Source organism: Pogona vitticeps, chromosome 5 (genome assembly GCF_051106095.1).
Source record: "Pogona vitticeps strain Pit_001003342236 chromosome 5, PviZW2.1, whole genome shotgun sequence".
In the NCBI taxonomy this organism is placed as follows: Eukaryota; Metazoa; Chordata; class Lepidosauria; order Squamata; family Agamidae; genus Pogona; species Pogona vitticeps.
The window spans coordinates 23,354,652-23,371,862 of NC_135787.1; the positions used below are offsets into that span (position 1 = coordinate 23,354,652).

Below are 17,211 nucleotides of genomic sequence, written 5' to 3' on the forward strand. Positions count from 1 at the left end.
ACAAAAACAACTCAAATGTTCACTTTTCATACGTTCTCATACATTCTTCTTGCAATTTGTTACTCATCTTCTTCCAAAAGGCTTAATAAACTAACAGGGAGACCCCGGGTTTCTTTGGAACACAGTTTGAAAAAGACTGTCATAAGTTTATGGCACATTTTGGGCAACATGCATGCTTGTTTGCTGTTTTTCTGTTTGTACACCAGCTTTAACAAAGGAAGCCCCTTTGATTGAAACCAAAACACTGTGAAATTGCAGGTTACTTGTTAAAACCTAAGCATGGCAAACTGTACAGTCTCTAGTGTGGTGTTTGTTTTTTAAAACATGTAATCTAATTTTTCTGTACTTGAACTGACTTGGTTTCAGGGTTCCCCACCCCCTTTAGGGTCAATTTTTTGACAAAACACGTTATGCTTGGGAGGTATTTATATCTAGAGATAGCTGCCTCTATACCTTCATAGTATACTGTATGCAGAGTGCAGTAACTTGTAGAAGAGTCTTAGATTTCATTTGTACAGTGTCTTTCCAAGTTTAACAAACTTGTCCTCAAGCATACGGTTGGCACTGAACCTCAAAACTCTCAATGGTCTCCCCCACCAAGTTTCATGTGTGTGTTGAATAGCATGACAGGGCAAGATGGAACCTAGAGGGATATCCCAGCCAACAAGAAGAAGCACCAAGCAGGAGTTCCTCCAGAACTGTCTTCTGATGCTGACCTTCTGATAAAGACCAGAAGCTTTATAGAACGGTGTCTCTAAATCCCATTGCAGACAGCAGAAAAGACCTATGCTTGGTTATACTGAGAGTTTCTGAGACTTCCAGCAAAATCAATGGGAATATGCTTCCCTGTTCATTTCCCAGGCTAGACAAAGCAGTCTCTTTCTCTCTCCCTCCCTCCCTCCCTGCCTTACTCTGTCATACCCTAGCCTGAAACTGCTTTGATCTAGATAATCTATCTTATTCAGAAACCAGAAGAAACTAATTCTTCTTTATATTTGAATAATTTAGCATTTTTAGCTTTTAATATTGTGTTTCTGATTATGGAAGCCGCCTTGGATCATTTTAAAGAAGAAAGGCAGGGTAAGAATATTTTAAAGAAAAAAGCCACATCTTTTAGACATTCTGGAACCTCATCTTGTCACAGTTGAAAAATTTCTTATAGGTGAATCTTATACATGTTTTACAGAGGCCAGGATCCATTGGTGTATTTTTGTCTCTTACTGCTTCTTCCAAAATCAGTTACTGGTCTCCTACCTGAAGCCTCCCGTGCACTCTAAAGGCCTCTTCTGAAGAGATGGAGAACCTCTGAAATGGTTTTTTTTTTTTTTTGGCAGAATAGAAAGCTGCATTAGATGAGAAGAAGAAAGTACACCATTGGTTATGAAAATAACCTCTAGATCATGACCAGCAATTTCTGAACTGCCCATGGCAGTTCATATAAGTAATCTTTTCATTCACAAAGATGGAGGGAGTTGAGTTTAGCTGACCCTGACTGTTGATTGTGTCCCTGCCATGGGGCCACTTGATTATACAGCTGTGCCTCTACCTGGAGAAGTGTACCAACAGTGGTACAGTAGTCTCTGAAATAGACTATTGTAACACTCTCTACATTGGGCTGCCCTTGAAGATAGTAGGGAAACTTCAGCAAGTCCAAAATGCACTGATTCCAAACTGATCACAGGTACTAGCAGATATGAACACACATTCCTGGTCTTGACACACTTTTATTGGCACCTTGTTACAGTGGGGTCTCTACTTAAGTACTTAATCCGTATTGGAAGGTGGTTCTCAAGTGGAAAAGTTCTTATGTAGAATCTGCATTTCCCATAGGAATGCATTGAAAACCATTTAATCTGTATCTGCTCTTTTCCGTCCATAGAAACTAATGGGAAGCTGCTATTCCGCCTTCTACCACTAGAGGGGGATATTTTTTCTTTTTTTTTCCCCCTTAGGTCAGGGAACAGTGTTAAAAGCACTTCTGATGAAGCTAATTTTGAAGCAGTGGACTGAAAACCAATTAATCTGTTCTGGCTGTTTTTTTGTTATGTAGAGGTGCGTTCGTACATTGAAGCATTAGTTCCCATAGGAACTAATGCAAAGCTGGTTAATACATACTCTACCACTAGGGGGAGAACTTTTTTTTAACCTAAGATGACCTAAGGTTAAAAAAAGAGCAGGAAAGTTTTTTTTTCCTGTTCTTATCTTGGATTTTTGTTCTCAAGTAGAAGCAAAATTTAGCAAATGGAGCTGTTCTTAAGTGGAATTGTTCTTAAGTAAGGACATTCTTAAGTAGAGACCCCACTGTACTGTGCTCAATTTAAAGTGCTGGTCATGACCCATAAAGCCCTTAATGGTTTAGGACCTCAATATTAGCTAGAACATCTCTTCCACAAAACATGTACTCATCCCAACCACTTCTCACAATCCATGATGTTAAAAATAGTGACACCGAAAGAGGCGAAAAGAGTTAACACTAGGAACCGTGATTTTTCCATCTTGCCCTCTATCCTTTAGAACAATATATTTTTCACTCCATAAGACACACCTTTCCATAAGACGCATCAATTTTTTAGGAGAAGAAAACAGGAATATATAATCTGTTTTCTTCGCTCCATAAGACGCACAGACTTTCCACCCCCCTGTTTTGTGGGAAAAAAGTGTGTCTTATGGTGCAAAAAATACGGTAGGTTCGTCACGTGCCTTAAGATATTAGTAAAAACAGTATTATTTAAAGCCATATTTTATTAGTGCTTTCTACCTAAGACATTCAAATCTGTTTTACTTTGTTTAATTCTATCTAGGTTTTAGCGAAGGACAAATTTTATCTGTTTTATGGTAGTTATTGTATGGAATTCTGTTTCTTTTATCATATGTGATTTTAACATGTTGTAAACTGCACATATAGTGTGTACACTATGGAATGGTGTACAAGCTGAATGAGTGAATGGATGGATGGATGGACGGATGGATACATACATACATACATACATACAGACAGACAGACAGACAGACAGACAGACAGACAGACAGACAGACAGACAGACATACAAACAAACAAACAAACAAACAAACAAACAAACAAACAAACAACTTGGCCCCAGTTCCCATAGATTAGCCAAACCACTTTTTGAGCAAGAAGTTTTCCTACAGAGGAAAGCCAGAACTTATTGGAAAATGTATCATTGTCATTTTTTAATCTCTCTTTGCTGCCATCTCTAGAATCTAATTTTCCCTGCATTTTCTGCATTTGGCTGTAATTCTAAATACACTAGCAATAGATTGCAGTCTGTTGGGGACAGTAGAACTGACCTCTGGGTTTACGTAGGTATGGTCGCAATGTTAATGACATACATTTCAGATCAAATAATTCTATATATTTAATATCCCAATTACAATCAAGGCCCTGCTGTATTGGCTTCCAACCTTTTTACTTCCCTATAAGATTTCTCAGTTCACTTAGCTGACACGGACTTTGGTGATGTGTTCTAGGGGTTCGCACAAACTGATCAGACCTGTAAAGATTCACTTCTATCCAACATAGAGAGTATATTTCACAGCAGACCTCTAATTGTCTGCTCTGACAATTAGAGGTCTGTAACCCTCTAATTGCGCATTGGTATAGAAGTCCAGCAGATGGGTGAAAGCTGCTTTTTAGTCTCGGGCTGCTTATCCTCTCTTAGTGATCTTCTAAAGAACCTCTGGGAGCCGGAACACAGTTTTAACACCACTGCTGTAATAAATGAGATTTTCTAAAAAGTGTATGCATATAGATTAGCCAGCACCAGCAAAATATCTTTGATAGCCTCATAACTGGCTGCCTTCCTTAGCCAGGTTCAATAAAATGCATTCAGGTTTCCTCCCCTGCCTTCAAACGTAAGAAAGGCTGGGGTTTGCCTAGACAATTAACAGAGGGTGTTAGAGGTGCTGCTATAACTCATAGCTTTGCATGCTTCTGCTTTCTTGCTGCAGTGCAAAGAAACCATGCTCTGGAGAGCGCTGATCCTCCTTTATGCTTTGGGATCAAAAATACATGCTAAATTCTGCTATCTCTGATTTATGTCCTTTTAATGCATGTTTATACTTAATTGTGGGGATTATTTTGGGTGTTGCCCAAAGAAACCCTTTCATGAATTACAGGTATTATGTGGGTGAAAATCTTTGGTTGCTTGGGGTTTTTGTGTGTTTCTGTGTGTTTTTAAATATAAATGCAATTCTGTATAATTACTTAAAATACTCTAATCTGAATTCTTAAATTTGAAAGCAGATTATGGCTTTGATGATTACTCATAAAAAGAATGTGTATAATTTTTGACTATTACTTTCACTCAATGCATTTTCTTTCATATATGTTAAAATACACTGTACTTAAAATACAGAAATGCATTTTTTTTGGTTTGTGCAGGAAAATGAGGTTCTGCTATTCTGTGTTTCTTTAGTAATAGTATTTGAAAACAGTAAGATATATTTTAGCAGAATATTGCAAGCGAATGTATGTTGCCTATTAAGGAAACAGTATCCTTTCCCCATGCCTAATAAAACCTAGCTTTTCCCATGGACAAGATGCTGCATATCCATTTTTCAACGGAATTTGTGGCAAAAGGCATATATTAGCAGGAATTCTCTTTCTGTCTTGCATTTTTAGGGAATAACATCTGTATTACATTTGTTTACAACAGATATTAAATAGATTGTTCATGGGATCCATGTATGGAGGAGAGAAACTTTATTCCTGCTGATACTATTCATCATCTCCTGAATGGAGATGCTCTTACAATGTTGTGCTCTTAGAGGTCTGCAGATATTGTGCTTAGACTATTGGTTCCCCACCTTGGGTCCCCAGATGTACTTGGTCTATAGCTCCCAGAAATCGTGGCTAGCAGTTCTGGGAGTTTTAGTCCAAAAACATCTGGTTTGAGAACCATTGGTTTAGACCAGTGGTCCTCAACCTTGGGCCTCCAGATGTTCTTGGACTTCAACTCCCAGAAATCCTGGCCAGAAGAGGTGATGGTGTAGGCTTCTGGGAGTTGTGTAGTCCAAGAACATCTGGAGGCCCAAGGTTGGGGACCGCTGGTTTAGACTGTAGCTTCCCGAATTTCCAAGGTAATATCGGTGCTTCAAGGATTCTGGGAGCTGCTGTCCAAAACCACAAATCTGCATACTTCTTCCCAAACTTACATGTCTCTGTACGATTGGGAATTGTGCAAAAAGCATGGAGTTCTCAGTTGTACTTAGCTTATACACATCGAGTCTGCAGTCTCACTTCAGACCATTTGTTGGAAGTTGGTGAAGACAGGACTAGGAGGTTTGATCTCTCTCTCGACACGTAAGTGGATGCCGCCTTGTGGTTAAGAGGTCTCTGGGTCCCCCCTAGGTCACAGCTCCATATATTTACTTGTTAAGCATTAACAGCCTTTAACCCTATCTTGTACTGTGTGTTAGCATCTTATTGATATAAATGGAGAGCAAAAAGTGGGAAGACATGCTGTAGAATGAATATTCTGCCCATTGCAAGTTTTGTATTTTAATAAAACATCTGATTGACACATAAGCTGCCTGGGTAGGGGGGAAAATCACATGCTTACTGATGTGACACAACTGCTTTCTCTGAGAGCTTCAGAAGAAGTCCCCCCATTGTCACTGGTATCCAAAATTAATAGTTGAGGTCCCTAATATACCACATCGTATAAGCTGTTACTACCATATAGCCCAATACATATCTATAAGGTATAAAGGTAACTCATAAAATATCTCTACATAGAAACCTTCAAATGTCATGTGTATCCCCATGCAAATTACTCTTTTAAAATCAAATGATTAATAGACTTCAGGGATTCATTTGCATGTAACATTATGGTTCAAAGTTACATGAAATCTGAGATTCTTGACCTCTTTCTTCCCTTTGTGTGCAGATATGTTCTATGTTGCAGCTTCCAGAGGCCATTCCCATTTTGTCTGAATAAGTAAATCATGGCTTGTGTTTCCCCCCAAACCAGAACTGTAAACCATGTACAGTGGTGCCTCGCTTAGCGACATTAATCTGTTCCAGGAAAAACGTTGCTAAGCGATTTAATCGCCAAGCGATTTTAAAAAGCCTGTAGAAACGCATTAAAACGTGTTTAATGTGTTCCTATGGGCTTCAGAACTAACCTTATGCGAAAATCCTCCATAGGGGCGGCCATTTTCGGTGTCTCTAAAGCGAGGACACACAGCGGGCGGCCATCAGCTGTTTAAAAAGGGCCACTTTGCCATGATCGCTTCCCCGTGATCATCGCAAAGCGATTTTTCCCCATAGGGACCATCGCTAAGTGATCGCTCTTGTGATGGCCAAAACCCCATCGCTAAGCGATTTCGTCGCTCAACGGAGCGATCGCTAAGCGAGGCACCACTGTATTTGTCGACACAGTAGGGAAACACAAAGTATAACATGGCCATGTAAACAAAATAGCTGCAAACTGTAGCCCTCTATAAAACAGCTGGAAACAAGGTCTCATCACTGAAGTAGGAAGCCCACAAACATGAGCCTTTTTTTGGGCTCTGCCGTGTCTTAGCCGATCATGATGTTATTCCTGGACAAGTCTTATGCCAATTCCTAAAGAATTTGCTCTTTATGTAGTTTTATGCAACCTTAAACCAATGCAAGGGCTGTTGAGCACAGGTGGGGAACATTTGGCCTTCTACATGTTGATAAACTACGATTTCCAACTAAAAAACAAATGGGTATTCTAGAATGCTTATGAAAGGATACTGTATCTTTAAAGGCAAAACACATTCTTTCTTTGTTTTTGGAGAATGCTTTGTATCGGTAACAAAACCATGAAATTGGACATGTTTTTACCATGGGATGAACCAAAGAAAGCGGTTCTGTTCGTTCTGCAGTGGAAGTTCTTTGCCCAGTGGAACAAGAATAGCACAACATCACATCTTTTAGTAGCTTTTGTGAAGAATGTCTCTATTTGCGAACATCTCATAACAAGATAGTGACCTAAGGAATTTCTATTTTAAATGTGTCCTAGTTCATTTTTTTCTTATTTCAGAAAAAGCTTTGAATGTTGAATGTGTGTAAGTCTCCGGGAATGTAGCAAGTTGATAAAATCCCAGCCAAGTCCATCCTCTTTGCAGGGAAAAAAAAAAGCTGGAATTGCTTTTTATGGACATTTGTTTTGCAGCTTTCTACATCTTAAGGCAGAGAATAGCCAGGATAAGGTGCCAACCCAAAGGTTAGCTAAACATATTTTTTTTTGAAATAATTTTGGCACAATGGTGTTTCAGCGGTATGACCTCTAAAAATCATATTTGGGTGTATAAGAGCTATATTTAAACTTGCAGGAAATATGCCTTCATTTATTTTGTTTATTATTTTAGGATCATGGTAGATTTATGGAGGCTTTTACTTTTAGCTGTGGATAGAATGTCTCGTACAATCAAAGTATTATATTATTTTCAACCATTTGTGTGTCTATGGATATGTTTGTGTGTATATCTCAATATGGACAAAAAATTAATTTCTCCCAAACTTCTGTACATATTGAAATGATGGCAATAATCGTTGTAATTATGTTAATTGCTTTCTTCAAGGGATCCAACCTCATAATTTCAAATCCATGTGAACAGTATTACATACCGTCATTTGAAAATATGATGCGGTTTATTTCTGAGTAAACATCCATTAGACTGTAATATACAAACGAAATCCTATGCATGTTTACTTAATAAATTCCATTGCGTTAAATGGTGTTTCATCCCAGGCAAGTGTCTCTGGGGTGGGAAAATTTCTCTCCCCAAAATTCTGGAATGCAGTTGTGCCAGGGATGAGAATTATGTAGCCTGTGGACTACAAGTGGCCCAGCAAGGCCACAGTGTGCCCTCTGGACACACCATTTTGATGAAAAATACAGTGGGTTCTTGTCCCCTGGAGCATCTGTGGCTCTCCATAGCTTTTGTAGACAATTCAGAATCCGAGGGACGGGCGTCTCACACGATACAAGTCAGCTTCTATATTCCTAACAGGGTAAAAGATCTACAGTGAAGGCACACACACACTTATCAGGGACTTCTGCATGTCCCCATGAGCTCAAGGAGATGTACTTCCAAGTATGCAGACTTAAGATTGCATTGGCAGCCTCTCTCCTAACATTGGGTAGCTCTGCTTTGCTCCAAGAAGGTTCCTGTCTCATGTGTTCAAAGCAAGGTTTCTGATACATTAATATCCAAGGAATTGTTGTTGTTTTCCATCTCTGTTAGCTGTTTTAATGTGTTCTTCTGGAAAAAAAGAGCAATATTATGGCATGTTATCCTTCTTCCTGACCTCCACCCATTCAGCTCAAAATTAAAATATTAAATGTATGACTGAAGCCTGTAACTTTTGCCATGCAAGGTTAATGGCATCACCAGTGTGTCATTTGTTTATAAATTAAACATGCCTGATTTCTCCCTCAAGAGGTCCCAACGCTTACTGTTATTGAGAAGTCTTTAGGGGCCATGGTATGGGAGGGAGAAGTCTAATTACAGAAAATTGGTGAGGCCAATAAGGTCATCCCAGTGGAAGGAATATTCAGAAATTAAAGACATCCTTGTCCGATTTCACGACTCCCATGGCTTCCTGCTGAGGATGTGAGAATTTCGGCAGGGAAGTTGGAAACATTTAATTTCTGGGGGGGGGGGGAAATAGCTACAGTACTGCTGTTGACGCCATCAGCCTTACACAGTGTAACTAATGGGACAAGATTTCATCCCTTGTCTTTTTGTATGAAGCAACCCTTGAATATTGTGTCTAAATAGGCTTGATTCTGTATTCGCGAAGGCTTTCACGACCGGTATCTAATGGTTGTTGTGGGTTTTTCTGGCTCTTTGGCCGTGTTCTTCCTAATATTTCGCCAGTCTCTGTGGCCGGCCTCTTCAGAGGACTGGAGTAGAAACACAGAGCATGGACAGAGTTCCTACTCCAGTCCTCTGAAGATGCCGGCCACAGAGACTGGCGAAACGTCAGGAAGGACAACCTTCAGAACACGTCCAAAGAGCCCAAAAAACCCACAACAACTATTAGGCTTGATTCTGTCTGACCAAATCAATGCATGAAGTTTGGACACAGGCAGCATGTGCAGTCATCCTCTCTATGTGTTCAAAGGAGGAAAGTCCACAAAAATACCCTTTGTAGTAAAAACAGCAAGGATTTCTGGGAGTTGAAGTCCAAGAACATCTGGAGGCCCAAGGCTGGGGACCACTGGCTTACACTAAGCCAGCTAACACTGTCTTCTGGGCCAGAGCTAGGAAAAGTTACTTTGTGGACTACAGCTCCCACAGTTCTTCCCCAGCCAATATGCCTACAGCTCATCTCCTGGGAGATGGAGGCTTAAAATGCAAATTGCCCAAGCTCTTTTTTCTGGCTTTCTATCATCTCATTTACCCAGATGGGTGAAGTATAAGCCAACTTTTTATCTTCAGTAAGATAGAGACCCTGCACGTTGATACTTTTGCCATCTCTGTCACATGTAGGATATAACCATAGATTCATAGAATAAGGTTGGAAGGAGCCTATAAGGCCACCGAGTCCAACTCCTGCTCAAAGCAGGAATCCAAATCAAAGCAGATCTGACAGATAGCTGTCCAGTGTTCTTTTGAATGCCTCCAGCCTTGGAGTGCTCACCCTCTCCTGAGGTCATTGGTTTGTTCATTTGTCATACTGCTCTAGAAGTTAAGATGTTCCCCCTGAGATTCAGCCAAAATCTGGCTTCCTGTAACTAGAGCCCATTGTTACATTTCCTGCATTCAGGGATGATCAAGAACAAATCCTGCCCCTCTTCGTTTTGCCTTCCTGGTAGTCTTTGCTGCCTGAACCGTGGCCGTCACCTTTGGTCCAGCTTTTGGACTTTCTCCTATGAAGCCTATTAGGGAACTCAAAAGCTCCTCTTATTTGTAACATTTTAGTGATCCAATAAGAGTACAGTGGTGCCTCGCAAGATGAAAGTAATTCATTCCGTGAGTAGCCTCGTATTGTGAAATTTTTGTCTTGCGAAAGCGCGGTTTCCCATAGGAATGTATTGCAATGCATTCCTATGGGAAACCTCGCAAGACAAATGAATTATTTTCGTCTTGCAAGGTATCGCTCTTGTGGGGGGAAAAAATCATCTTGCGAAGCATGGCCATAGAAAAAGCCGTCTTGCAAGTCACCACAACAATCACAAAACGCTTTCATCTTGAGAGTTTTTTGTCCGGCGACGCACCACCGTATTTCTTAACCTAGTAGATAGCCATTTCAGTCATTGTACAGGGATGTTATGCTTTCTGGCCAATGTTAATGCTTCCTAAGTTTCCCTGTACCTGTCAGCTTGTAGCGCAAGCCACAACAAGAATTCCTCAAGTGCCTTTGCACAAGGGGTCAGGCTGACATCATTGCTCAAATATTATCAAGAGAGTGAAGATCAGACTTTCCCAGAGCTTTCGTGTTCTCATAGGCAAAAGATGGTCGATACATCCATCACAGTGGCTTAATTTTACCAAGTTGAATCCAGCTTCCCTTAAGGCACATACTGCCGTGCCTGGTGCTCTTTTCAAGAACCATTGCCTGAGATTTTACTGTATGAGTAATTCCACTGAACATTTTGGAGGTATTCCAATATTATGTAGCATTGCTAAGGAATGTTTGTCATGTATTATCTTGATGTGAAGTATTGATTTGCTTGTACACAAAATGAAAGCAGTGTAACTGGTAGAGTTTTGTATGTGTGTGTGTGCATGTATTACAATTCTATATGCACAATCACAGAAATTGCGGCAATATGCTGTTTCTCCTGATTTGTTTGTACATAATTATAATTTAATGCCATAATTTGGTATATAATTGAATATCTCCCTGGAAATATAATGCTTGTTTTATTCAGAATAGGCATTATATTACTCCTTCAGTGAGTATCTCCATAAGAGATAGGAAGATTTGATATATTGAGCTGATTAAAGTTTAAAGGCCAGCTGCCCTTAGTTAAGATTTGTGAAAACACACAATCATGTATCAAGTCAGTTCTGACATGGCAACCCTTTTCGAGGTTTTCCAGGAATAGAATAATCAGAATTGATTTATTATTCCTTTCTTCTTTGGGCATCCTTGGACTGTGCCACTTGCCCAAGGCCACACAGGCTGGCTCTAAGTCAGAAAGTTCATTTTCTCCTTGCCTTTGTACCTTATAAGGAATCCTTACCTGAAGAGAAATATTGGGCAGCAGTTGAGTAGGGTGGTGTTTTAGCAGGGAAGTGATTTGATGGAGAAGGTTTAAAGACTCCGTCCTCCCATCACTTCTCTCCTACAGGTCATCCTCCCTGATCCTTATGTTTTAAATGCACTGTTATAATGTAAAATTTGTGAGCTTCAGTTGGAGGAAAAGCATGATAAAGTTGCCTTTTTCTGTATTCACAGCTGTATGTCAGCCTGGATGTAAGCATGGTGAATGTGTTGGACCAAATAAGTGCAAATGTCATCCAGGATACACAGGGAAAACATGCAACCAAGGTAAGAAGACAGAAACAAAGCAAAATATTCCTCACAGTATTGATCAAGTGATCAATTACATTTGAAACTTCATTTGGGAAAACCCCATAGCAAAAGCTTCATTCAGTGGCAAAGTGAGCAGACAATGGGATAAGAGCTACTTCTGGAGCTTTTACATGAGCAGATACTATATAATTGGTTCCCTGAATCACCTGACAGACTGCTGAATTTGGCAGTGCTAATTTTGTGGCTCCATCATGTGACCAACTGGATGGACAGTACTGAAGATGGCATGCAATCTCATTTATCTGTATAAAACCCATGGCACTTTTTCATGCTGTTGAACTGAATGTGAATTTCCACTGTTCTCAGGGAGTCTTGCTGTACATTTTTCTTAGTGCATTTCAAAACAAATATTGTCCTTAAAATATTTACGAGTCATTATTTATTATATTTAAGTCAGTGCAATGAGATCTTAAGGTCAAAATGTTAATTTTGATGGTGAACATGGGTGAAAGACAAGATTTTTTAAAACAAGGAAAACTATGGCAACCACTTTCACATTGCCAAAAAGGAGGAAATACATCACTTAAATAGACAACAGAAGAAGGCTCTATGTGCATAATATTTGTATATACAACCATTTCCCCTCTCTTATGGAGCCCAATTCCCCTTCCAAAATTGCATTGACTCATGTGTATGTCACTTTACCTTTATTAATATATAATCAATGAATTCTCCCCATATATGTCTATAAATACATTCTTACTCAACTTTTTATTCTTGTATTTTGTTTTTGGCATACTGCACATTATCTACTTGTTCCCAAAGTGTTGAACCCTCCAAAGCACTTTTTCTAGTTAACCATGACAAAACTTTCCTAAGCTTATTATGGAAAAGGAAATGAATGTTAATTAAAATCTGATGCTTCCAGGAATGTGGTATAATTTCAGAATTATATTCTTGATATAATTCCATTGTGTAATGATTTCTAAATGCTTTATAAAAACTTGCTTGTTCATATATATTTACTGAGTCTTCTCTGAAAGGTTCGTGCAGAGTCTAACTCCCCCTAGCCTTCCCTTTCTTTTCTTTGTCCGCCTCGCAGTCATTTTTGTCATAGTTTCCCCATGTGCAGGGCTATACACATCCAACGTCATCTCTTCTGCAATCTTACCATTATTCTAGAGTATTATTTTTACAACTGCTCACCACAAAAATAGTTGTAGGTGCACAACAATTTAAAGTGTCAAATTAATGCATTCCATTGGGTATCAGCGGTGTGTGTGTCTGGGGAGTCATTGAGGAGCAGATTTAAAAGGGAATTAGACAAGAATTTAATAGGCATTTCTGTGTTATTTCCAAAATTATATTGATTAATCTCTAATTTAACAATGCAGCTCTTGTTTATTTTAATGGGCACATTGGAGAGAGAAGGTCCCATAATAATTAATAACTTGATTGGACAAAACTAGACATGGTGTTTTGTGTTAAGCTTTTAAGTGCCCGGTGGCTATTTATGCATGACCAAAAAAGAAGGCAGAGGTATGTATAACATTTGAAATTAAAGCAAATTCAGAAATATTAACTGTACAGGTGTACCTCGGTTTACAAAATTAATGTTTTTTTCTGGGATGTTGTGTAATTCAAAAAATTCGTAAACCGGAATGCAAACTGCCATAGGAACGGGGTGGCACTATAAACCTCAAGGCACAATGCATCCTGGGGAAACTTCCTTTGCAAACAAAAAAAAAAATCCAGAAAAAAGCCCGTAAACCGAGGCATTATTTTCAACGGATTTCCTATCGTAATCCAAAAATTACGTTAACCAAGGCGTTTGTAAACTGAGATACGCCTGTATTATAAAAAGAAATACATTATATCTGTGACTGTGTGTGCCTCTTTAACACAGCTTTTCAGGTGATAACTGATAACTGGGGTGTGTGGGGGGGTGCAAACTCCCCTGATCTTCCTTTCTTATGGTTATTTTGAATCTTGGACTAGATAGTGTCATCCATTTGCTTTGGAGATACAGCCAGTGTAATGATTAAGTAGTTAGGATCTTGAGCTGGGATAGTTCCCCTGGACCTGTCTGACCTACTAGGTGACCTTGGGCCAGTTATCCTCTTGCATCCAGTTTTGAAGGTATACTGGGGAAAGTGGACACCCATGTGTGATGCCTTGAGCTCATTAAGGAGAGGCAAGATGTAATTGCACCTAATCCAGTGGTTCTTAACCTTTGTTACTCGGATGCTTTTGAACTGCAACTCCCAGAAACCCCAGTCAGGACAGCTGGTGGTGAAGGCTTCTGGGAGTTGCAGTCCAAAACTCCTGAGTAACTGAAGGTTAAGAACCAGTGACCTAATCGATAAAGCAATAATTCCTGACCATTGGCCATACAAGTTGGGAATTATGGGGGCTGTTGTTTAAAACACCAGGTCCATTCCAGTTGGCCAAGGGCTAAAGCAGAGAATATCTTCAAATTGAGGACTGCTTCCTAGCATTCTTTAAGTAGACGACTGCCATCTATTAAGAAGGGCGTAAAGTCTTCCTAGCTGGACATGTTTTTGCAATTTTATGTTCCTGTATTCTAAAGGGCAGGTAGCAGTATTTAGAAGAGGAGATTGATGGACCACTGAAGGATTTCTTCAATTTGGTCATAGCTGCTTCACAGAAGACATATTTTTCAGACATATGGCTGCAGTTCAAGAGGTTAAATTTTCTCTCTGTGTTTCTGATTCTGCAGATCTTTCCTGCAGATTAGACCTTCAGCAAATTGAGAGATCAAGTACTAGCAGTGAAATCAAATGGGATTATCTAGTTTTATTCTTTCCTAATCCTAATACTCGCCATAAGAGAAGTATTTCAGAAAGTTCCATGTTTAATCTCCTGACTCTCAAAGTAGAACTAGAAGAAGTTCTTGCCTTAAAGCCTGAAGAGCAGTTGTTGGTCAGTGTAAACGATACTGGGCTAGATGGGTCACTGATCTGACCTAGCATAAAGCAGTTTTCTATGTTTGTATACTCCAAAAAGCTGCCTCTTTTTATATTCTCTGTATAATAAATGCATATACACATATAAACACACTTGGGGTTCTCTTAGACAGAAATTGGAAGAAAATTCATTCTGTAAGGCATGCAATTTAACTTTCTGTTCCCTTTCATTTCTTGTAGATTAAATAAAGAGTCCTCAAAATGAAACCATGGCACTTATGTGATCAATTACTTCAGAAAATTAATTGATTTTTCTATAAAGGACATATTCAACCTTCAGATTCTTATCTATTTTCTTAATTTACTTCAGCTGAGCGGTAGAAATTAAAATTGTTTCACTACTTCTCTATGAACAGGTTGTTTTTAGTACATGATATCATGTACACAGTTTTAGAATATTGGGACTGCAAACCTGTGCCTTTTCCTGGGAGTAAGTTCCATTGAACTCAGTGAGGCTTGCTTTTGAGTAGACAGGTATAGGATTGCACTGTTAAATTAATCAGTTCCAGTTCCATGGAAGACAGATTGTGCTGTAAATTGAGTAAGCAGTTAAACTACATTTAGAAAATAGAAAGTCCATTGTGTACATGCTTAGCACTGGGGGGTTTGTTTCATTCACAACTTATTTGGGGCAATAGACCTAATATGAATGAAATTGCAGTGGATCTAAGAAGAGAGAGAGAGAGAGAGAGGAAACAATTACTTCCTTGTTACAGGAGAGAGCATGGCTGAGTTACAGGTCGAAAGTGTAGAAAAGTTACTTGCTTGCTTCACTGATAATACCAGAACTCTCAGTGGTTCATGAGCCTTCTTGTTACCTACGTCTTGGTAGTAATTGTAGCCCTGTACCACTGCTGCCAGGACATGGGCAACAGGAAGGCTCATGAGTCACTGCACTGGCGCCTTGTATCAAATGGCATGATGGACCCAAATTGCTCCTGACTTTCTGATGCTCCTGACATTTTGCAAACCCAAAGCACATGCAAACACCTTCATTCTGAGTCAGTGAAGCCTGGTTTCAGCTAGGAATAGGTGGAGAAGGTGCGAGGCTTTAAAGACTTCTCACAGACAAGAACCAAACTTCCTGCTCTTTCATTGCCACTCCCCTTGAAATTTGTCTCCTAGTCCATTGCTGACTTCTCCATGTTGTAACACTTCTTGCATTCAGCTGGACATCCTTACTTAACATTGTACAATTGGAATTTCTGCCTTACCAGAGATTCCAGTTATATAGGAGTTTAATAACATTCAGCTGAATGCAATTCAACTGACCTTTCAGATATTTACCATCAACATGAAGAGTCCAGGAGTGGAGGGGAAAATGCAGGAGTGCATCTCTCTTTTTACTCTCTCCTATTATCCGAGTGAGTTTTTGCTGTTGATACTTGACAAAACAAACTGCCATATTGTTTTACTGGGTCTTGACCTTCTGACTTTTATCACAATGCCTTGTCCTCTGCTTGTGAAGCTGAACATCTTTATGCAACCTCACATGAGTGGCCCAGTGAACCACCTTTTTTCAACCCTCTGGATCATCATGCAGCAAATTTCCCGTGGAGGGGTGAGGAAAATCTTTTACTTCAGGTGGTGCATTCTTTCCACCTGCATGGCTTTAAACCTATAGTGAAAGCTCTTGCAAATATGCTGAAAGGATAATGAACTTCCTTTGGCTGTCACATAAAAGCCCAGCCTGTGGCATGATTAGCATGCAGAGCGACTGAGCACTGACGTTTCCTGGAGGCTGTAATCTCCTCTTCTAGAAAAGCTTGGCCCTCAGCAGTTCTTTTCATTTCCTTCCATTCTCGGCTCTTTCAGGCTACATGCTGCCTTTCCTGAGCTCCCTTTTAAACCAAGAAAAAATATTGTTTGCTTATATAAACTTAAAAAACTAAAAGTAAGACTTGTAAATCTCCTTAGTCATTGTCGATGATGTGTCAGTATATTTCTGTTGAATACAGTAATTTGCATCTCGTCCTTGTCAGTAGCTATACAGTATGTTTTTGTTCCTACTGCAGATATTAATACCTGCGTTGAGATTTAAAATCCAATACAGGCAGTACACAGGCAATTGTTGCAGCTGATAGATCTACTTGCCTTCATGAAATGGGCATCAGTATCTGAGGAAATGGGACTGTAACTCAGTCTTTGCATGTATACGATCCTACATTCATTCCCTGATGTTTCTGCTTAGTATTGTAAGTGGAACATAGAACACTGCCTTATACCATGTGAAACCACTGGGGCATCTGATCCATCACTATCCTCATTGAGCACCATTGAGTCTCTGGAATTCTGGCATGAGTAGTTCTACATCTATCTGGAGATGCTACGTTCAGGGAGCAGCAGGTGGATTCCATACAATCTGTTGGTACAAGGTCTAGTAGTCAAGATATAAATACAGTGACGCACAAATCGTACTGTTTCTGAAACTTTTTATGTGTTCATGTTAATAATCTCTTCCTGCAGTGCAGTGTCCAAGCTTAGCAGCCTGCGCTTATGCTTGAAACTTCTTTTTCACAGTGCTGTAACACTCGGTCTGCTTAAATGCAGTTTAGTATGCAAATTCGATATGTGACAATATTTTTGTCTTTTGTTCTTGAGTTCCTTCCGTTCCACGCTGTCTAAATAATTGCAACATCTAAGTGTGAACAGTTTCATTGTGAGATGGTTTAGTTTGGAATAATGATGGGAGAATCTCAGCAAGTAGCATAAATGGGGCTTATCAGAATATTTCTCAAA

General features: G+C 39.5%; 1 protein-coding gene and 1 long non-coding RNA gene across 12 annotated transcripts in view; one reads left to right on the forward strand and one right to left on the reverse strand.

The window, feature by feature from the left end:
* NPNT (nephronectin) overlaps positions 1-17,211 on the forward strand; it is a 71,252-nt gene that overhangs the window by 18,430 nt on the left and 35,611 nt on the right. For 4 of the 11 annotated variants that reach the window (XM_020796382.3, XM_020796384.3, XM_078376548.1 and 1 more), the window contains one exon: positions 11,408-11,500. In XM_020796382.3, coding sequence (XP_020652041.3) covers positions 11,408-11,500 — 93 coding nt within the window. Of the gene's footprint in view, positions 1-7,034; positions 7,218-11,407; positions 11,501-15,940; positions 16,034-17,211 lie in introns of all 11 variants that reach the window. The other 7 variants (XM_020796378.3, XM_078376546.1, XM_020796379.3 and 4 more) reach the window with 4 other exon arrangements.
* LOC144583192 (uncharacterized) lies at positions 13,087-15,941 on the reverse strand. Its single transcript, XR_013536849.1, has 2 exons — positions 13,841-15,941; positions 13,087-13,696 (listed from the first exon to the last, which is right to left on the reverse strand). It is a non-coding gene; the product is annotated as an uncharacterized LOC144583192 (long non-coding RNA).